The sequence below is a fragment of the Trachurus japonicus genome, chromosome 8, assembly GCF_045865225.1.
Source record: "Trachurus japonicus isolate A0001 chromosome 8, Traja_1.0".
NCBI lineage: Eukaryota > Metazoa > Chordata > Actinopteri > Carangiformes > Carangidae > Trachurus > Trachurus japonicus.
This window is the reverse complement of record NC_140914.1, coordinates 23,466,932-23,490,143: the sequence shown is the minus strand read 5'-3', so window position 1 is coordinate 23,490,143 and position 23,212 is coordinate 23,466,932. Positions and strand designations below refer to the sequence as shown.

The 23,212-nt window shown below is 44.1% G+C and overlaps 1 protein-coding gene across 1 annotated transcript; it reads right to left on the bottom strand.

Annotated features, from left to right (window-relative positions):
* Positions 1-1,671: 1,671 nt before the first annotated feature.
* Positions 1,672-22,759, bottom strand: rnf216 (ring finger protein 216). The gene is made up of 17 exons (XM_085785334.1): positions 22,632-22,759; positions 21,705-21,842; positions 20,112-20,242; positions 18,268-19,596; positions 17,997-18,073; positions 17,005-17,113; positions 16,167-16,328; positions 15,921-16,032; positions 15,454-15,587; positions 14,480-14,530; positions 13,922-14,059; positions 13,157-13,305; positions 12,593-12,671; positions 7,585-7,682; positions 4,839-5,061; positions 3,222-3,291; positions 1,672-2,619 (listed from the first exon to the last, which is right to left on the bottom strand). Exons 2-17 carry the CDS (start codon positions 21,769-21,771, stop codon positions 2,219-2,221), a joined length of 3,330 nt encoding a protein of 1,109 aa, XP_085641460.1. The 5' UTR covers positions 21,772-21,842; positions 22,632-22,759; the 3' UTR covers positions 1,672-2,218.
* Positions 22,760-23,212: the final 453 nt, after the last annotated feature.

The following is a 23,212-nucleotide window of genomic DNA, read 5'->3' as shown; positions in this document are numbered from 1 at the left end:
TGAATTTGGAAAAGCTGCTTTTAATTTCTCTGTTGCTTCCTCCTGGAACATTTTTAACAAACACTCAAACTCAACACAATTGTTATTTTGGGAAAAGTTTAAAACTATCAAATATTATTTCTCTGCTTTTGAATGTACGGTGTGTTCCTATGAGAGCTTTTCTTCTATCATATTTATCATTTTTTAATCATTTCATCAGGGTTTGGCCTCAATGCTTCCTCAAGACTTAAAGCAGAAGTAAGCGGAATATTTATGTTAATATAAGTAGTTATACCTTCCGACAGCAATCACTTATATAGAGTGTTTGGTCTGAAACACGGGTCTGTCAGTCACTCTGCTCTGCTGTAAGCCGAGGAGAAAACTTTCCTTGTATCCTACAACCTTTATCCAATGAGGAGAGAGAACGGCATAAAGGGGCGGTCCTCTCTGTGTGTACAGCCAAGGGATGCACGTGAATGTGGTGACGTAGGGACGAGGGCGGGGACTGCTAACTCCATCGGCTGACAAGAAGTTAGCCAAAACAACCAGATCGCTTACTTCTGCTTTAAATAAAGGTTGAATGAGAATGAAATGAACAAATAAGAATCAGGACTCAAGCCTATAAAACCAGAGTGAGATCACTCCGCATTTAGTTCAGCTACTGTAAAGTCAGTTCAGTTTGTTTTGTAGTGCTGTCTGGATGTAAACAGGTAATAATTATACCCCGTAGTGGCCTCATGGTATCCCACAATGCATCATATAAAAGTGATGGTCGCTCAACAAGCAATATGTACCATCATGCATTTCGCTTATGGTGAAAACAGAAAAATGGCGCTTGATGAGCTCAGTAAATTCTCCTCTGCACACACACACCTGACCAAACTCTTCAGCCTCAGTCTGCCGAGGCTCTGATCTGTCACATCATGATGACATCATCACAGTTATCGCTGCCTGGACTCATGTGGAAACTTTGATTGTGTTAAACAGGAAGCTTGTGTTGACTGAAAGCAAGAAAGTTGAAATATCAACTATATCGCATTATGGGAAGTGTTAACCGCCATCTCAGTCCAGAAGTTTGTGGTTATGAGTAAAGTAATTTGTCGCTAGTCAAAATGTCAGATGTGCACAGTAACAAACTGCCGTGGAGGTCCACAGATGTCCTCATGTATCTTTGTTAAATACTACATACATGATCTCATTCATGGCATTCATTGGCTGTTGGAAGATGCTGAATCTGATTAAAGTCTAATTCTGGCTCTCACACCAGCAGTCTGTCTCATACCACCCATGACTAATACCATTAGGACCCCCGGGCTAAAATGGGGGGGTTCTCTGTGCTACTTTTACAGTCTGCATGCAGGAACAAGAGGCCTGCGAGTGTGTGACTGAGTGTGTGTGTGTGTGCCTGTAAAGCAAAATGATTTGTCACACTCGCAGCACACTTGGCTGAACAAAGAAGACCCCTCTCTCTGTAACATCACAAAGCCCGGCGGACGCAACGCCGTGATTGGTGGAAAACACCTTCTCCGTCATGTGATTGGTTCATAGCTCCGGGGCTCAGTTATCATGAGTCAGCCCCTTTTTCTGCTTGAGAGGAGGGAGGGAGGAGGGAGACAGACAGACCAGGAGAGAGGTTTTTATAACACACAAACAAACACAACATGTGAAGTGGCGTGAAGCAGAATGAGGAGGTAACGTGAACTGAAAACTTTATTAGAAAGTTGTGTGGTCTCACACGTTACACAAAAGGTACGGATAAAGGGAATGCTAACTTTTTTTTTTTTCATTATGTACTCAAAAATATCTGTATAAACTGGAAATAAATGTCTAAAGATTTTCAACCGTTTATCATGGCAACCCCAATACTGAAGCAGGAAAACGTGAAAAAAGGAACATGTTGGGGGCTCTATGACATTATTGAAATCCCTAGATCAGTGGGAGAAGGCAAAGAGTCCCAATGTGTGTGTGTCGTTCTACAGATGCACTTTTCAATCATTTCAGTGTGTTTTACTGTCTGAACTCAAAGAAGACCAACAGAGAGTCTGGAATCTGCACGGAAACAGACAAACAGACCGAGAAAGGTAATGCACACAGAAAATGATAACAAGGGAGTAACATGAGATCTAAAAAACTCCACTGAAATGAGAAGTATAACTGTAGTAAGAGAACATGAGTGTCCGAGGGCGACCTCATTGCACCAGGATGAACACACTTGTCAGTGTGTGTGTGTGTGTGTGCGTTAGAAGCGTCTGTAGTAGCGGTGCGGGGGTCCGTAGTGCATGGGCAGGTCCATCACGTCCATGTTGTGGTGGTGAGGGTTGACCGGAGGGTTGTGGTGGTGATGATGGTGATGGTGGTTGTTGTTGTTGTTATTGTTCAGTGGGGGCAGGTGCTGGAGGGGGGGCACGTAGGGCGCCGGGGGCAACCGGGGCACGATCACCTGGTGGTATATCCCGCGCTGAGGCGGACCCGGGGGGTAGCGGGCGCGCGGGGGGACGAACAGCGGGGCCTGCACCGCCTGTGGGTGGGGCGGGGCGGCGGGGTTCTGGTTGGCTGGGTTCTCGGGGGGCGGACCCACACGCGGCCGCTTCGCTTCGGTTATGGGCTCCGGGGGAGGACCGACTCTCTTCCCTGAATTATCTGAGAGAAGAAATAACAGGAAGTTACTGATGATGATGAAATGGATATCTATGTAGTACTGAAGATAGATAGATAAACCATGATGAGTGCATGTCTTCCTACTCCTTTTTCAAACTTGTGTATATTACTGTATGATTTGATGGTACACTTATATATATATTTTTTCATTTTAGACATGTTAAATAAAATTCATTCATTCAACCAGCTGTATTGTCCCCGGTCCCGGTCGTAAAGACTTCCTCCGGAGGACTGAGCCTCACCCCTGCACACCCTCACCTGCTACACACACTTTACACAAACACTTTCAGACAAACCAAACACAGGAAACACTCCTGCAACTGCTGCCGGTTCAGGCTGTAAACATCCAACTTGTCTGAATAAATAATGGTTAAAAAGACAAAGAGGAAGCAGCAGAGAGAAGAGCGGCCATTTCTCTGGCAGGGAACAGGACCCAACCACTTTTGTACATCAGTCTATAAGAAGTAGATAAAGGCGGCGGGTGGGTGATTAATAGGCTTCAGACATTGATCGATCGTTGACAACATTCAGTGAACGTTTGGTCACAGTTTTTTAAAGTGCGGCTGAGCGACTGCAGCACCGACCTGAACTCTTCTTATTCAGCTCCGCCTCTCCCTCCTTCTGGATCTCCTGGATGATTCTCTCGTCATCTTGCTGCGGAAACACAAACACCAAGACGAGGGCAGATAAATAACAGGCGACACAGCTACCAAAACAATTTCCACCTGAATCAACCACTTCCTTCTGCAGCGCTACCCCCTGTAATCCACAATCATCAAAACAGGCTTCAGCCAACGCAGCGCTGGTTGAACTACAGGCATGTTGTGTCACAGTCTGGAGGAGACCGACTCCACGCCGCGGTGTGTGGAGCCAAGGGCGGCCATGTTTTGTCTAGCTGAGGGTGGATCCGTATGGAACGTGCGTTACTCCAACTTAAATATTAAACGTTGGAGGTTAAAGCTACTGTCTTGATTCACCTCTGTGTGTTTCATTTAAACAATGCTCAGGAGGCGGCAGACCCCCTTCACCGACCCTCCATTTGTCCCTGTATTTATCCGTTTCTTGGCGAAGCCGTCAGGAGCAGCTCTTGGCCGGCTCCGCTGCCTCTGCAGAGCGGCTGGAGCAGCTCCAGCTCATTAACTTCTCGGGGACTAATTGTTGCTTCTGGTTGCCAGCGCTACCGCGGCCAGGTCGCCGTGGGCCGCCATGGAGTCAGATGCTCGGGGGTCAGAGTGCAGGAAGAGCAGGTGAAGTGTAGTTATAGGTGTGTAGAACGAATGAAGGAGTGAACTGAACTGAGTTGCATGTGTTATTTACAAGTATTCTGGCAGACCATCAAGTTTAATTTCAAAAGGGAATGATTAAAGGGATACTTCACCCAAAATCAATAATTCACCAATCATCTACTCACTGACATGCCAAGGAAGGGTTGGGAGAACTTTCGGAGATATCAAAACGCTTTTGGAGTTCCAGAGGGGTCCGGCTGGCAACAGGTTTTCATATAATGGCGGCGGATAGAGTTCACTTTTGAATCGTCCAAAACACACACTATGAAACATCCAAATATCTCCATACTACTCGTTCGTACTGACCCAAGTGTCCTGAAGCCGCCACATGAAAATGTTGTTTGGAAAAAAATGTATTTGATCTCTGTTTTTAGTGTTGTTGTAGCAGTAGCTCCCAGTGGCTCTGTTGATGTCATTTGCTGTGAGATGTTCGTTCGTCGTTGTTAACCATTGGATGTAAACACAGAAGAAAATCTTGCAGCAAATCTCGTGCATCTCGTGCAGCCACTGGGAGCTACTATGACAACAAGGCAGAGATCAAATTAATTTTTTCATGTCGCAGCATCAGTACACTTGGATGAGTACGGACGAGCAGTATGGAGGTATTTGGATGTTTCATAGTGTGTGTTTTGGACGATTCAAAAGTGAACTCTCTCTGCTGCCATTTTATGAAAACCCGTTGCCAGCCGGACCCCCCCTGGAACTCTAAAAGCGTTTTGATGACTGCAAAAGTTCTACAAACCCTTCCTTGGCATGAATAGATGATTGGGAGAATTAGCGATTTTGGGTGAAGTATCCCTTTAAGGGGCAGGGAAGTTTTCTTCATCCTGCTCCCTTCCAGGCATGGAAAGTGTAAATTAGTCAGTAATGTATGAAAGAAAGCACAGGAGGACAGAGTGGTGTTGGGACAGTTACCGTGGGGTCGGTCCAGAGGGAACACTTGCGGCAGTGGCGGCAGGGCGCTCCGGGAGAGCGGGCGTGCTGACAGAAGTGGTTGTAGCCGGTGATGGCCTCTCGGCAGAGGTAGCACATGAAGCTGCCGCAGCGGCACGACATCCGGTTGCAGCCCTCCGACTTGACCAGACCCGTCCCGCACTTGACGCACTTCCTCACCCGAGCTGCCGTCATACGCTCCTCGCTGCAGGACGGGGACGAAGGACAGACGGAGTCAAACATTTGGAGAAACAGGAAGCACAGAGAGTCGTAAAGAAAGAAGAGATGGAGATAGGAGTAGAGACCAACAGACTGAGTTTTTCCCTGTGTATTTTAAATCTTGGTGTCAAATGAGAAATTTTGTCTGCAGCTCAGTTTCATGTTTGTGTTTTTCCCTCCAGATTAACAAGAGGCCGTCACCCTGAGGTTTAGTGTCAGGGTCAGACAAACAGTTTACATGTGAAATCATGTCGACTGTCGCTCCATCATGCAGACAACATGACTTTGGTCCACAAGGACTTAGACAGGACGACCCCCGAGTCCCAAACCAGCTTTCGTCCTTTTCTCCATTTCATCACTTTCACAGTTTACAGCTGTTTTCAGTTGCTAACAAGCATTGGTCTGTAGTATATATAGCTACTGAAACTACCTTTTGAAACCTCTTAACACGGTCTATGTTTCCAACATACGTCTCAGCTGAACAGTTGATCTCATCCCCAAAACTGAACTACACACTGAACTACAAAATACTAACAACAGACAGCATTACATTAAATATATTTTTTTAAGTTTGATTTAAGTTTAAGTTTAAGTATGTTTTTTCTAGATAGATTAGCATTTTATCGTAGAAAAAACATTTTAGCACTTCATTGAGTGCACTAAATTATTGTATATTGTAACAAGAATGCAACACAGCATTTTGCTTCATGTATTGTACATAGAGACCTACAGTTGTTGTGCAAAAATTTTATAAAACTTAATCAGGAAATTCCAAAGAGGACGCACAAAAAACCCCAAACATTATCACTCGTTCTCATCAGCATCAGCAAACCAGTCAGAGACTGCAGGAGAGTGGTGGAACGCCACATTATCTCACACAACAAATGTTGTGTTTCTTGCCCTTTGACCTCTCTGTATTGTTGGGTCCAATGAGACCAATGATGACAAACCATCATGGCAGAGAGCAGCTCACAGTAATGTTTGCTCCTCTCTGACCTGGGACATCCACAGTTGCCTGCTGCCCAATGATGTTTCTTCCTCAGCTGTTTTCATTATATCAATTTCATTATATTATCATATTTATATCATTTAAATGTTCAATATTTTTTCATATTTCATTTTATTATCAATATTTTGTTATGATTGTCTGTAGATTTCAATGTGGCTGCAGCAGAAATGTTTTTTGTTCTGTTGGGATTGTATTTTTAATTGTTTTGAACGAAGTGGGTTAGCATTTAAAAAATGTGCTGTAAAAGTTAAGCAGGTGGTCAACCAGTAACTGAGAAAAGAGTTCATGAATTTTGGTGACTAATACTACTGATCAGGTATGGCTGCCATGGTAATGTTAGCTTACTGCTAACTTATTCAGACGAATTGATCTAGCTTTTAAAAAAAAGTAACAACGACGAACAAAGTAAAATTTACATTTTACTAATCCAACAACCAGCTGATATCAGCAGAGTTTATGGAGATGAAGGACACACATGGGCCCAATGCAACTGCAAATGTGTATATTTTACATATTTGAATATTTTCTTTCTTCAACTTCACAGTTGTTTTTTTTTTAGACACTGTTGATGTATGAATTTCTCTGTGGCTGATTTGCTTTTTTATAATTTTTAACACTATGTTTGTGCGATTCAAATGTGGTAAAAATTCTAACATCTCATCAGAGATCCAACTACATTCAAAAAATTATAGATAAAACTAAATATCACTAAAAGGAGAGCTGTTTCAGAATCCTGTTTGATTTATTAGAAATCTCTTTATAACGATAATCATTATTTACTTTCACAGCTCTGGTCTGATTGGACATAACTGGACTGAGGTCCCTCCCTGTTCACCATTATTCCTGCACATGAGACCAAACCCTGACATATGGAGTGCACTAATGTTGCCTTTGTGCTTCTTTTCGTTTTGTCCTGTTATAATCATCATGTCTGTCCCGCTCGGACCCTGATCCACTGATCTGTCCACCAGGCCGCTTCCCGTTTCTTTCAGCACCAGGAAGTAAGAAGATCCGTGAACGGCTCAAAACAGGAAGCGCTGCCGGTGGGCCTGCCGGGCCACAGGAAGCAGCCGGCCTCTCCACTTCCTGGAGGGTTGTCCGGGAAACTGAGCTGTTTACCCAGCACTGTCTCTGTCTCTTGACCATGGAGCTGTTTCTAGTGTTTTTGGAAGAAGGCCACTTTAAATCAATAGCCTGACAGTAAAGGATAAGCTACCTGACATGCGGTGAACTACCTTAAAAACAGTAAGACAATGATGACTGACAACTGTTAAGTCACTGGTAAAAGATGGACTGGGGACAGATACGTGTAAAACACTGCTCTATTCAAAAAGGCCTGGTGTGTGGTTCAAAAGATGGGGGAGAAAAGGTCTTTAGACTAATGCGAGATTGCTTATCCCAGAATAGCCAAACTACTCCCTAAAATAGCAAACACATAATAGCAAATAGGAGAAATGGCTCAGAAAGAGCTGATAAAGGCGTCTGGTGTGAGATACTTACAAGAGCACCCTCATGCGGATCTCATCCCTCTCCAGGACCTGCTCACACGTCTTCCCTACATGCAGCTTCCACTGGACATGGCACTTTCTACAGCTCTCCTTCAGAAAGACAGAGAAAGAAGAGAATCAGACTGGTACAGTGAGAGACGAGACAGAGGGGTAACGTAGGGGAGAAGAGAATGACTTAGGGTGCAAAAAATGTTCTTTGTAACATTTATTATTAGTCACGCATCATCACATTTTAAGAGATTATGCCACATTTCCACACCCCTTCCACCCGGCCCTGCTCCTCCTCTGACATTATCCCGTTTACTGCTGAATAAGAGCAGGCCTGTGGCCGGTTGCTGCTCTATATGCTGCTGGTGCCGCCACTGCAGGGACTCGGACTTGCACAGACACATCTAGGTGTGGCTCTCCCTGCAAATGTGAGTGCGCGTCTGCAGCGAGAGTGCGACTCACTCGCCGCCGACTGCTCGGTTGCCTAGAAACAGCAACTCCATCCTCTCCAGCCTCCAACCTTCCTCCGTCGTGTCAGCCGGAGGCATCACGCACACACACACACACACACACACACGTCGGCTTGGGGTTGCCTCCTTTGCTAACCCTTAGCTAAGTGGTGTCGCCATAAATATTTGAATCGCTCATGTAATATTGAAGAACGTGGCATATGACAGCTGATGCAGCACAGAGTGATCCATATCTCCACGGAAACCTCCAGTCTGACCCCCAGCAGCGGAAGGAAACACACCCTTTACATCCAGTGACCTCTTTAAATCACTGTTTGTGTGTGTGTGTTTTATCTTGTATGTCTTTAACACAAGCTTGTTGCTGTCACTGTACTCACTGATATGACTGTGGGTGTGCAAGGTCAGCCAGGGGGGGGTGGAGAACTGGGCTGGAGGAGACAGTTTTCATGAGCATTTGGCGCGTTTTGGATCGTTGCACTGGGAAAACTCTTGAGAGGCACACAAGGACTTTTAAGAGACAACTGTGGAACCGGTTTGGTAGCTCCAAGCGAGGGCAGGACCCATTTTCCGAGCCACACGAAACATGAAAGAGCTGAGACAGCAGGATCATTTTTTATGGCATTACAGACTCATGAGGGAATGCCCATGCAGAGACATGCATGTAGCATAATGGAAGAGAAATGGGAGTGTGTGAGTATGATGGGAAAACTCTCACTGGTGTACGATTTCAGTTAAATTTGGGGGAGGCGGGGGGGTTGTCCCCCTTAGAGAGGGGGAGGAGAGGTGTAGAAAAATCCAAGTGTCAGAAAAAGCCAGATCACACAAAGACGGCGGAGGCAGAGGGCGGGAGGCAGAGCGGTGAGAGATCGCCTCCTAGTGGTAACCCTAGAGACCAGGAAGAGGAGCAGCATGAGAAAGAGTGAAAGAGCGAGTTGTGTGTGTGTGTGTGTGCGGGACCTGTTTGACGAGCTGTTGAAAACCAGGAACACACCGGCGCTCTTATACTGCTGCTAAAAATACAGCCGGTGATGTCGCAGTCAACACTTGCATGGGGCGTGTCTGCCCCGCCCCCAGGTGTCTCATCTGAATTCATGTGACAGTGACTGGAATGTGACAAAGGTCAAGACACACACACACACAACTATATTTTATGTGCCAATGACAGCAGTCTGAGGAACTTGAATCTAGAGGAAAATCAAATGTTCAGCCTCTCCATTCATCCACTTGCACTCACCCCTCCCCTTGTTCTAACTTGTCCTGCTCTATTCACCTCCTCTTGGGTCCTACCCTCCCTCCTCCTCTCCTCCCCTCTCCCCACCCCAAACCTCCTTCTTTCATTCACACCTCACCTCTCCTCTGCTGGATCTTTCTCTATCTCCTCTCTTGTGCTGCAGCCTGCAGCATCCCTTATATGGCAGTAACGCTGCTGATTGGGGTGGGGTGGGGGACTTGCATCAAGTGTTCATGTGTAGGTGTGTATGTGCATGTTTTTTTTTTTTGTGGGGAGGTGGCTTTTACTGCAATCTAATCTCAGTGCGGATCACAGGGCAGGAAGGAAGAGAAGAAAGGTAAAACTGATAGAAGATGCTTCTATGGGAGAACTGATGAAATACATAGGAACATAGGAGATTTGATAATGTATGTGACATCAACTGGAGTTACACTGAAATACAGTGTTGCACAGTTTCAGCTCTTGTTTGCACTGTGGCGGCCTTTCAGTGGCCTACATATTACATTCCTCCAATTTCATGAAGTAATCATAACCAGGCCAGGAACAAGCCTGTCCAAATTTCCTCATAACCACATGTGGAATACATTAGCATCTGCTTGTGTGCATGCGTGTGTGTGTATGTGTGTGTGTAGGTCAGACAGAGCCAGGGGAGAGAAGCAGGAGGGGAAAAAAAAAAGAGGGAGGAGAATCTAGGTCAAACTTGGTCTGAACCACCTTTGAAACGGAGGAGGAAGTGTGTCCAACCAGTAAGAAACCAGTACGAGGGGAGTGGGAAGTGCGGCTGACCAATGAGGTCGCCGAGTGGCAGCAGACGGGTGGGCTCATGGAAGTGTGTCAGTTACATAATGAAGCCCCTCCCTGTTCGTAGACTGAGCGGGCCGAGGGGCCGGCTGCACAACAACTGTCTTCAGCCGTGATTCTGTTGATGGGAACCAGGGACCCGAAAATTAAATAGAGTAAAAAACAACACGCATAAAGCCAGAGCGTTAAATGATCACATTCTTGTGACGGTATTTGTGTTGGTAACTGGTTTCTGCCACACACAGAGAAAACACTGCAAAACAGCCTCTTACATCTTGATTGTTCCGTTTTAAACAGTAAACAACTTTGAGTTTCCTAGTGTTCAGTTGACAAAGAAAGGGCATGGCAACGATCCTATACGTAATTTCAGAGTGTTCTTTAAAGAAAACAATAGAAACACTGGTCTCTGAGTGTTGACCTACATCTGCAGCTGTTGGTTACTGCGATGCAGACGACTACTATTCAGAAAAAGAGAAGATATCTGGAGCATGTCTAACTTTTTTTTGTATCTTTGGGTGTGTATGAGGATGTAATGGAGTGCAGATGTGCAGTCAGGCTGCAGGTCAGCCACTGTGAACCTCTGGCTCCACCTACAGGTGACTGGACAGAACTGCAAGAGAAAAGACGAACAGCCGGATCGGATCTGCATGGAGCTTTTGCACATAACAACTTCAGAGATTCGTCTGCTGGTATCTGAGTCCCTGTGCTTTCAAACTGTGACTGTCATGTTAATGTTCAGCCTGAACAGTGATCCAGTTATCAGCACAGACAATACTGCAGGTCGGGGGAACGAGACACATAATTTAACACACCAGAAACAGAGAAGCTATATACATGTAGTGTTAAAATCCAACAAAAATACACTGAGCCACAGATGCAGGCTGAATAGGCTGAATAGATTTCCTCGTGGAGCTGCAGCTTCATCCCCCTGGCTGGAGTTTGATGTATAGAAATCCATGTCAAACTCAAAAGAGCTGTCTCGAGTCAACAAAACTTGACTTACTTTTTAATGATGATAATAAACAAGAAAGAAATGGTCAGCCCTGATATAGAGTAAGCAGTCAGTGCTAAAAGTTGGTCCTGCAAACCCCACTTTTGCAGTTCCTAACCTATCATTAAGTACTTTTTTTTTTTAGTTTTTACAACTGGAACCATCGTACTGAAACTAAATTTAGTCTCTGGCTCCTTTGGCTGAAACACAGGTTTAGCGGAAACGTGATGTAACACTACAGCTACGGCAGCATTACGCTGCCCTGGCTCCTCCTGAGGATCCTTTAAACACAGGTCCCTGTGTTTGTGTCTGATGTGATGACTATTAAAAGACAGTGAAGTCAGATGTGTCTCTGTGTAGTTAGTGAAACTGTTACCAAGTTCAAAATAGAGTTCCACTTAATTCTATTAGCAACATTTTGACCAAATACGGATCTCTCTCCATTTGTGCAACATCTTGACTCAGGACGACCCAAACTGGTAGAAACGTTTTTAGGGTTGAAATGAAAGTGTGTATTCAACTAAGTGTAATTTACTAGAGTCCATGATGGCATCTTGACCTGGTTTTATGTGAATATTAAATCAAACAGAGATGTTTGTTTTGCATTTTTTTCTCAATAAACAATCATGTTTACTAGATGAGCAACAGTGTAGCACAATGATAACGATGTCAATGATCTACCTCAGTCCAGAGATGCAGGAGGGCTTTACTTAATGACAAACTGCCAAGAGGGAAGTCGACATGGGGTATATAAACACACACATTCATCATACAGACATCTCTCTCTCTGGTTCTGGGAATGTAGCAATAGGTGTGTGTGTGTGTGTGTGTGTGTGTGTGTGTGTGTGTGTGTGTGTGTTGAGCCATAGAGAGATTATGGCGTGTGTGAGACGTGAGGATGGAAACCAAGAAAAAGGAGACAAAAGGCACATCAGGGGAAATAAGGGAGGGCTGTGTTTTTGTGGTTTGAGTGTGAGACTAAGACTGTAGGAGTGTGTTTATGTGTGTTTGTGTGAGCGATTCTGAAAAATAATGGAGATTTTCAACTGGAATCCATGTGACCGCACTGGCAGACACGAAGCAACGCCTCCCCCAGCATTCCTCAGACAGAGGGAGGTGGCCCAGAGATAAACAGAGCAGGAGACAGAGGTGGCGACCTCGCCAGATGGAACCGTTTCATCATCAAAAACTGTTCATCAATCTTTCCTCTCTCTTACTTATTTTGATCTCTGCCTCTTGTCCAGGTCGCACAGAGGTGGTTTATAGTGAAGCGGACACAGCGCACAGAGCATTTAGGTTTCATCACATTGAATTATTCATGACGCCCCCTTTTGAAAACAAATCAAGACCCAAACTCTCTCTTTAACTTGACTCTTGACATATGGTTACATCACAGGATGCTTAGTCTGTGATAGAGACTGTGACATTTCGCTTTAACGTCACAGCCCGTGGAGGAAAGCAGGCGGCCGTTTCCCCACAAAGTGTTTCACAAAGTAAAGGAATGATGAGTTGGACTGACCTTGCGGCAGCGAGGGTTGGGACAGCTGAACAGAGACATGTCTTTGTCCAACAGGGCCGGGAAGTTGCAGAACGGACACCTGCGAAGGCCGGAGAGGAAGGAGGGTTAAGGAGTGACGGTGAGAGGAAATGAATGATACAGCTGACACAAAAACACAGACAGAAAGATCCCACTGTGGGAAAACAAAGAGCCATTATTTAAAGGGGCTGATGAGTGCGCCTCCTGTTCAGCACCATGAATTATCATGTATCCATGACAACCTGACTGTCAGTTTTATGTCAAAGCACAAACCTTGTTTTCAAAAGGTGCTACATAAAGAAGATAATTATTAGGTTTCGTTCAAAATCTACTGCAAACATTCAGCTGCACTAATAGCCCATAACAATGTGTTTGCAACCTATCATAAAGGATCAGGGCTGCAACTGCCAATCATTTCTATTAATTAATCTATTATTACTTCTTAGTTCAGTCTATATCATCTTTGTAAAATATTTTTTAATGACTAAAAATTTGAATAGAGCTAAATCACATAAGAAATGAAGGTGCAAACAGCAGCACGCTTACCGCACTAGTTCATCGGCACAGGTGGCAGCGACCGCCTCCTCTGCCTGCCTCTCATAATATCTACACAGTATATTTTCTGGAAGAACCTTCTCCAGCTCACAGACTGGGTAGGAGCACGGGCAGCCCCCCTCCATGCAGCTCAGCTCCGACTGCAACAAGAACACACACAGATTAACACACACATTTAGAAATGCTCTGAACCAGATGATTAATTACATGATTGTTTAATTGGGATATTTTAAATCAAACTTTACACGTTTTATTATAAATTACAAATGCTTTTTACGACCACTGGCCTTGTTTTCTTGAGACAGTTACACAGTGATAAGTGTGGCTCCTTTCATTTCACTGCGGTTTGAAACTCAGCCTGCAGAGACTTGGACTGCAGTTAGTCAGACATTATGTCCACTGCATGACCCAGTGCTGCTTTCCAACCATTCATTCATTATCCATACTACTTATCTGTGCAGGGTCATGGGGCCAATCTCAGCTGACTTTGAAGCCAGGGCGAGTTCACCCTGGACAGACCTCCAGACTGTCACAGGGCCGATATATAGCAAAACATTCACATCTATCAGTAATGAAGACTCAGCCATTAAGCTGAACCTGCATGATTCTGGGCTGTGGGAGGAGGCCAGAGTGTCTTTTGACTATTATTGAATTTTTAACAAGGATTCCTAACATCATTGATTTTTATAAGATTAGTGTTTTTTAGTTGCCTGGCTACATTAGAGTGTGTGTGTGTGTGTGTGTGTGTGTGTGTACCTTTCCAGAGCCAAACACTGCCTCCTGAGCGTATCTGACGAGGCACTCTTTACAGAACAGGTGACCGTCTGAACACTGCGTCATCTTCTCAAACGCAAACTCCCCAAAGCAGCAGCCACACTCGATCAGCTGGCCGTCCTGGAGAGGGAATGATGTGCAGTCATATGTTAATGTAGCTCTGTGTTCACATGTTTCTGCTGCAAACATTTTAATTACATAGTGGAGCCCTCATAAATGATCATAGCGTATGTGGTAAATTCAGCGCCGCCAACCATTAAACTAACTTTAAAAAAACACTATGCTGAACAATAAACCAACATGAACTCGGCTATTGGGTGATAAACACTTTTGATTTTGCACCATTTCTGAAAGTCTGGGTTTAATGTATCATATCACATATAACATTTTAATTCACTTCAATTAAGAAGTTGTGTTTCCTACCTTCTTACAAATACAAAGCATTAACTGTTACACTATTACAGTTACATAAATAAGAATAATGTCCTTTTTCAGTATCTGCCCAGTCTTTTTTTCCCTTTACAAACAAGAGTTTCCTACCTTCTTATATTCATCCTCATTGACCTGCAGAGCCAAGAGAAAGTCCTCGTGCTGCAGAGTGAAAAGCGAGAGAGAGAGAGAGAGTGAGTGAGGCAGGTGAGGGACAGTTAAATACAGTGAGGAAAATCTGTCCAATAGATCGACCCCCCTGTGACAGTTACAGCAAACAAATACGTTCCCCTTCATTTGGTCAGCTTCTACTGTACGTAGGAGGCTCAGACTGACAGATTAAAAAAAAAAAAAAAAAACATAGTGAAAGCCAAGAGGAGATGATGACACTGGAGTAGTTGAGCTGGCAGCAACATCAGCATTTAGAAGGAAGGTGTTTAATCTTGCAGTAACCCTGAGATTTACCTCAGAGAGACTGAAGAGATGATCACGGTGATGCTATTATCATCCCTGTAAACCTTAAATGGCAAAGCAGCTGCATCTACTGAATCTTAAATTTGGCTCATTAAAGATGATGTTGTTGTGTGGATTATATTATCCTTGGTTCTGGTAGCTAGGCTACAGCTGAAATAAATGCAGTGGAGAAAGTCGATCTAAAATTACTGGCAGTTTCCTCCAGTCACTCTCCTCAGTTTATAAAGCACAAGACCAGAAGCCTCTGAATATTGTTAGAGATGAGCTCCTCTGTTTGAGGTAATGCTCTCTGAGAAGATTGTGTTCTCAGCTCGTGTGTGGCATTTGGTGTATTTTAACATGTTTGGCTTCCACATTTATGCTATGAGAGGTTTTATTAATATGCTGCAATGGATGTTGTAGTTGCCTGCAATCCTCCCAGTTTGTAATGGCAATAAAATCAACTCAGCCCAACTATACAAACAGTCACATTATACAGGTGGAAAGAGCTGTGATGCAGGTAGAGCAAATAATGACATGATATTAAGTTGGATAAAGCCTGTGGGTGTGTGAGTGACAGAGGAATGTCATGAAAAATTCTTAACACAAAAAGAAACGTGTGTGTACAATACCTCTGCCCATTCCTTGGCTTTCTGCTGATAAAACGACAGCTCCTTCTGCACTGAAGCTTCCAGGTTGCTGTACGTTCTGCAGTAGCGACGGTCATTCTCCAAGAAATACATCCTCTTGTCCAACTTAGTTGAACCTGGTGACAAAGTGAGTGAGAGTGAGAGCCGGAATAAATACTGTATTTATTATCTTAATGGTGCCAACAGTTCAGTCACAGACTTGCACAACAACATGCACCTGTACTGTAGCCCTGCAGGCAAACTCATTTACTGAAGCATTTGCAAATGAGAGACAAGCAGAAAGGCTTCATCAACAAACTATGATTTATGTTTTCTAACTTTTTTAAGCATTACAAACACAAGTTTGTATTTGTACTAGGTAATGCAGCTGCAGGTGGGTGCCGAGATCAGAGTGTGTGGTGCGAACAACGGCAGTGTGCACAGAGAGAAAAGTGTGAGCGTTTACTCACCATGCTCGAAATGGAAATCGACGTAGCAGCGCTCAGAGGAGGTTCTGCTCCGTCGTCTCTTTCCTGAGGGGTCGCCTGATTCTTGCCACTTCTTCAGCGCTTCACATAAGGCCTGGGAGAGCAGGAGAGAGGGACAGTGAGGGGTTGCCGAAGAGGGAGCTGGACAAGGAGGCAAGCAGGTGGAGAAAGAGGAGAATTGCCGCTGCATGCCCAAGATGCACGGCGTTCTGCTGGACCATGGGGTACCTTGCGTGTGATTGCATAGTGTCCCTTCAGAGCATTGAGGGCCCATTTGATGTCCTGACAGCTGAGCATCCTGAAATCTGCCATGAGCAAGTCGGCGGCCTGCATCACAGCCTCTGGTCCCACCGTGCCCAGCTTGGTGTAGTCGAATAGGTCCTCGGTCACCTGAAAAGACCCGGCGCGCAAACATCAACACAAACGCACAGACCCTCAGGTGTCTGGTTCCAAAACACATGAAGAGTGTGAGACGGTGTCTAAATTTGATTTTGAAACGAGGCCGTTTCCTGACTGAGGAGTGGGCGGTGGGCAGCAGAATAATCAAGCATACAGATGGAGAGAATGAAAAGGTCTGTTTCCACAATCTGCTGTTTTATGGAACAAAATGGAAGAGCCTGAGGTGGGACTGCCGTTTCTTACTGTATGCTCTCATACTGTATGTGTGTAGCACACCATACAACTGAGTTACTGTCTCCTTCTGTTCCACTCAAATAATACACTGTTGTTGTTCTCTCTGTATATTTATCATCTGTTTACAATTCAAGCCCATTCCTGAAAAGGCTGCAGTGTTCAGTAAATGTTCAGAGTCATAATCCAGTGACTAAAACCAAGGGGAAAATATCTCCTTCACATAATTACATAACGAGGAACAATCTTTCCTTCATTATGTTCAGTGATGTAACTGCTTGTTGTGCAGGCAAGGATCTTAAACTGAACCACGTTGCTATATCCTAACTTAACGAAATTCAAGTTCGGCATCTAAATATTTCCCTTTCACACAAGAAATTGTTTTTATTTAATCAATTTATTTCTATACTGTTGTGGGTGTAACAAACAAACCCACCTCTGTCTGGGTGTCTCCAGGCTCCAGGAGGATGCTGCTGGGAGCTGCTCCGGCTGCTGCAGTCTCCCTCCTTGGGTACTCTGGGTTCTCCAACAGCAGGTTACAGATACTGGAATCACAGAGGGGAGGATGTGGGTGAACAGGTTTGAATGGATCAAAGCATGTACACTGAATGTTCAAGTGCGGGTAAGCCCCTAAAATATACACTCATAGTTTCATTTCAAAAAAAGTACTTGCAAGGATTTTCACAACAGTCTGTCACTATCTGCCCACATGCACAGGTTCAGTCAAGTGCACAAATTTGGTAACTTTTCCTGTTAAAATCTAAGGTCAGGCACTTTGATAACTTAAAAAGACACCTCTAAGCAGTAAAGCAAGTTATTGAATTAATTACATGGATAAATCAAAGTGCAAAAACACACAACAGTCATAGTATATCTACTTTACACTGCAAATGACTTAATCTGATATTTATAAATGACTGTGTTTTAATTCAGACAACAGTTAATGATTATAGTCAGTATTACATAGTATTGTATAATATAAGTTTTTTTAATAAAAAATAAATCAATGTAAAATGCCTGTTAAAAGTTGACCAGAGGACAGGCTGGCATATGGTCTGTTTATTTTGTTACCCAAGAATCCCAAACTCAACATCAATCAGTTTACTGTCACATGAGTCCAGAAACTGGGAAAAAAGTCACATTTTTGCAGCTGAAACTACTGAATTTTAAGCATTGTTGTATCTGTCAGGTCGAATCTAGCAAATTCCTGTTTTAATGTAATGCAATCCAATAACAAATACATTTATTTGTCAGTGATTCCAGTTCAGAGGTACACAGCACATACAAAGTGCATGTCAATTCCAGTTGAGAACAGGTCTATTTCCTCAAACTAGACAAGTTCTATTTTATTTTATTTATTTATTTAGAGGACAGTGCACATTCAATTAGTAGTCAGTAAATCAGAGAAAATGGGTAGGTGTTACTTACACATTCAAGTCTTTCACATTATTCTTTTGGATCAGTTCTGCTACATAGGCGTCCTGGACATCTGGGAATAGATCCAGCTGTGGAGAAAACACAAGACATGAAGGGACACAGACAGAAGGAGTTGACAGAAACAATGTGAAAGGCAGTTGCACCACAGTTTAAGTCATTTAACTTGATATCAACCAACTTATGTAAATGAATGTGTCTTTCTTCGTAATACTTTGTGTTTCGGTGTACATTCTGGTGCAGGCTTCATGTATGTGGAACTTACAACAACAGTGATGAGGGGTCTGATGTGGGGATGCTGGTCCGGTCTCTCTCGTGGTGCAGAGGGACCAGGCCGTGCGTCCTCTATTCGTGGAATGTCCTCAGGTGCAGGGGGGACTGCGACCTGACCAGGGGCTGGATTGGCCCTTTCTGGGTTAGGGGCCATAAGGAGACGGGCCCCCCCGGGGACTGGGACCGGGGCTGTGGGCGCTGGAGGAACAGCAGGGTTAGAGTTCACATTAGGCACCCTGATGTTTAGGCCACAGGCTGCTGGACCTGCGCCGGCGCCAGCTTGCGGTGGAGGGTTGGGGACGGCCTCCCCGGGCACCTGGCTCCCCAGGATGATCCGGTGACCTGCCTCTGGAGGTCCGAGTCTCTCTGGGGCTGCAGCTATGAGCACTGCAGGGGGGATGACCGGGATCACCTGAGGTGCTTGTGCTGCCTGGACTGGGGGCTGGGCGGGGGCCTGGGCCAGCGGTTGTGGCTCAATCTGAATGAGATTGCCTTGCATTCGATTGAGCGACACAGGCTGTAGTAGGTTCTGTGTCCTGAGCTGCAGCTGGGGCTGGGTTATCAGAGCGGAGGCTTGGATGCTCGGCTGTTGTGGAACAACCAGCTTCGCCTGGTGGATGAGGCGGGGCTGTACGGTTGCGGTCTGTGTTGATGTACCAGGCTGAGGTTGTGTCTGTGTGTGAAGCTGTGACTGTGCAGATGAAGTACTAGCCTGAGGATTGTCTTGTGAAAGAGTACTTGTACTTGCCTGCTCTTGAGTCTTTGTAGAAGAACCAGATGCAGTTGCTGCGACTGCACAGGAATGAAGTGTGGCACTGGCAGAGGTACTCGCCTGAGACCCGGCCGGTATGTGTGCTGAAGAGCCAGCTTGTGACTGTGTGAGTCCAGATGTGCTGGGCTGAGGCTGAGTACGTACTCGTATAGGTGCTCTGGATGAGATGTGGTTAGCCTTGGCGTTTGTGGAGGTAGATGGGGTTTGGTCAGAAGAAACTGCGTGGAGCTCCACTTTTGTATGTGCTGCCGTACCGTCCTTTTGCTGTGATATTGTGTTGGGTTTTGGCTGTGACAGTGTGTGTGAAGCAGAGCCCGGTTGTGGCTGCGTGTGTCCAGAAGTGCTAGACTGCACTGGCGTCTGTGTTCGTATGGCTGGCCTTATTGCGGACGTGTTAGTGCTGGCTTCTCTGGAGGTAGAGGGGGCAGAGCTGGGTTCCCCTGCACCAGAAGCTGCACTACTGTGACTTACAACTTGGATTAGGTTGTTAGAGGCCCCGTTCCATTTCGCAGCTGGGCGAATCACATGTCTGCGTGCAGGAGTTAGTGGCTGCAGGAGAACAAAGGAGGCAAAACAGACAAATTGATCTATGGCAGTGTTTTTCAACCTTGGGGTCGGGACCCCACGTGGGGTCGCCTGGAATTCAAATGGGGTCGCCTGAAATGTCTAGTAATTGATTTAAAAAAATGACTGATGAAATTATATATATTTTTTAACTAATTATTATTCTTTTTAAAATTATTATTGAAACACCACACACAAACAACTGTATTCTATACTTTCACTTTCTTGAATATAAATCGAGTTTAATAAAAAGCAGCATATAAAAATATCTTGATTGACAGCTGCGATCACGGGTCGCCAGAAATTTGTGATGTCAAAATGACATCACAAGCCAAAAAGGTTGGGAACCACTGATCTATGGGCTCAAACAAAGATGCTACTTCTGTTCACCTCTGCAACTCGCACTATTGAAAGCACTTATCTTGTCTTGTTGATTTTAAAAAAAACAGGTCTCTGTGACAGGCACAATAAAGATACAAAAAACACTGTTTGTCAGTCACCTCCAGTATGCTGATGTCATCATCATCGGCATCATCTGGGACTAAAACAGGACTGCCAGGTACCAGAGTTACCGGCTCCTCATCCGAGTCATCAGAAATGGTGATGAGCTCCCTCTGACGTGCACGGGAGCCTACACAGCAACATCGCACAGTTAATATCAGTATTTTCAGAACAGTGCATGAGGATAAATGAGTCGTCCATGGCTGTATGTGTCAAAGTCTATGAAAGAGAAACTAAATCAAGACAGAACATAGTAGGAGGCATGAGATATCTGTTTGTCTTTGATGGTGTATATTAATCTCAATGAGGGAACATGTCTGCTACATCTGACCGAACCGAAGAAACAAATAGCAATTGTGTTATTCAAATCTGGTTCCTTTGGGGAAAAAACTACTGTGTGTGTGCTGTGTGTATGTATGCCATGAGTCAAAAACAGGGCCCACAGAGCTTTGAAGTGGTTTGTTGCAAGTTGCACATTCTGTACAAATTTTGCAACTTGAATCAACTGAGTTTTGGATTATGGACATCAATGGTATGGTTGATGGTACTATCAAAAAGTGCACGAATCATTATTTGTCATTGCCAAGTTACAATAATTTTAGTATGTAACAAATTACATACAATCAGTTATTTCTCAAATCAAGGTGTGTGTCATCTGAACTTACGGCAAGTATGCGGCAAGCAAGAGCAAGAGCTGTGCAGGAGATTTATTTCACTGCCTTTAGGTATTTTACTTCCAGTACATTTGCTGAAAACTGTGCAGACTTCATTTTCAGCTGTCAGACTGTCACTTTGTTCCTCTCAGGAAAGCAATGTGTGTCATGCCAGTGAATTTTGTGGTATAAGCGAATTGTGACTGACATTTTACTTCACATGATCAACCGTTATACTTGACATGACAGTGCTACTGCCAATGTCTCTCAGGTTCACTACTTAGAGCTTATATTGCAATTATGACAATGTAAATAAACTATTTGAAATGAGAGATGTTGAAATACAAATGAGGCCAGTATGTTTTTTAATGCATGGGTTTTTATTTCTCAACACAGAGTGCTAGTCTGTGGTTTGTAGAGAGTGCTGACAGGTTTACTGAAAATCTTTTATGGATGAGTTTCACTTCTCAAATATCTACAATTTAAACTCTGGTCTCATTTGAAGGAGAACTGAATAAATGTGTCATTTTAACATCACATTACTGTGACACACTTCTTTGTCTGTGAAATCTGAATATTGACAACAAGCTTCTCTATCTACTTCTTCACATCACATGCTGCAGCAGGTCAAACAGCAAAGTGTTTGACCTGCAACCACAACTCTGAAACTACGTCAGACCTGACATATAAACCACCATCAAACCGGGTTAGGGGGTTTTCAAACTTTTGTAATCCAGGGGGAAGGAATACAAACAGTTAGTCAGCCTCACATGTGAAACATATTGCTAAGTCCTTATAAGTAAATACACTGGTGCATGTTGCATTTATGACCTGTCACACCCTGACACTCGACTATATGGCTGTTGATGATTAAACTGAACAATGAGCACTGATGGTTTTATTACAGATTGAGTATTTTGGTAACTGAGTGTGTCTCACCTTGGCTGCGATGGACGTTGAAACTTGCCAGGTGAATTACATCGTCGTCACTGCCTCCATCTGCCATCGTGAAACTACACTTACCAGCTCCCTAAACCTGACCACACACAGTCACTGCTCAGTCAGCACCATCACCATCTACTCCACACACACACAGAGAGATACACACAGACACACAAACAATTACTAACGTGCTGGTATTCCCCTAAAAATTTAAACCAACGGTTTCACTTTGAAAATGCACAGTTAGTCATGGCAGTTGCCAAACATTAAAGCCCGGTCTCCACCCTATTAGTTTAACTAAAATGATCCGACACACATAACATCAGCTGCTATACAATGATCATCTGCCGTGGAGAAACTAACAAAAAGGAAGAGTGTGCAAAAGCAGAAATGTAAAGTATGTGAAGGAGGGTGAGACAGAGAATTGTCTCACCGCCTAGCAACCTATTGTGAATAATTCTCTTCATTAGCTGTAGATGCTAATCCAGCCCTCGTCGATCTAATTTGAACCAAACTAAGTGTATCCCCTCAGTGAAATTCCTACATGTTATCAAACAGAAACGTTAGACGCTAATATTTCGAGGGGCTGGTAATGTTGAAACTGTGGCCATATGAGTTCTGGTTCATCATCGTCTTGGCATTAGCCTGAACACGGTAACATAAGTCTGAAGTTTACGATGCTGTGGTTATATATAAAGTATGTCAGAGCGACAATCGATTAACGTTATTTCCGTGCACACACACAACAATCCACTGCTTCCAGCTAAGCTAATGCCCATTAGCTGGGCTGCTAGCTAGCCAGTAGGGTAACTAGTTAGCTCACTTCTGTAACGATTTCTGTCCATAACACGGCTTCAAACCAAATATATGGAGTCTAAGGCCAATGTGTGAAACACAGACAAGCAGAAATGTACACTACCGCACCTTCGTGTTGATTAACCAGCCCAAAACGCCTTCTTGGTGGACTGACTATCCGTGAATATCGAAACAAACTGCCAAAACAAGAACAGATGTGACGTCACGCGTACAGTGCTTCGCTGCGTAAAGGCGGTACGGTGGCCTTCTGGGAACTGTGGTCTGAAGGGAGAAGGTATCTTCGGAATTGTAGGCAGATTCAGGTCTTGGCTGAAGTCCACACATGCGAGGGTTAGGACGACAGAGATGAGGGCGTAGGACAGTTCTCTAAGCTAACTGTAGCATTACTGGGATGTCTCAAGTAATAAAAGAAAAAGAAAAAAATAATATAAATATGAAATAGATGATCCATAATCATAAATTGTCAAAAATCATCACCATTATTTTGACAAAGATCTTGAGTGTCTCAAGTTTAAATTAAAACTCATCCATTAGCTGTGAAATAATGTATACATGTAAACACAGCTTTGGTAGATTTACCTTAGATTATTAGATCACCATTAGTTATACATACAGATACATGTATAGATATATACTGTAGAACAAAAGTTGCAGCTTTTCATCACACACATTTTCTGTCTTGTGTGATC

Excerpts from the sequence above, each read along its gene's own strand:
- rnf216 (XM_085785334.1), bottom strand. The coding sequence starts at position 21,771 with ATGGCAGATGGAGGCAGTGACGACGATGTAATTCACCTGGCAAGTTTC. Across the intron at positions 16,033-16,166 it reads ACTATGCAATCACACGCAAG|GCCTTATGTGAAGCGCTGAA; the intron begins GTACCCCATGGT and ends CTGCTCTCCCAG. Across the intron at positions 2,620-3,221 it reads GCTGAATAAGAAGAGTTCAG|ATAATTCAGGGAAGAGAGTC; the intron begins GTCGGTGCTGCA and ends TTCTTCTCTCAG.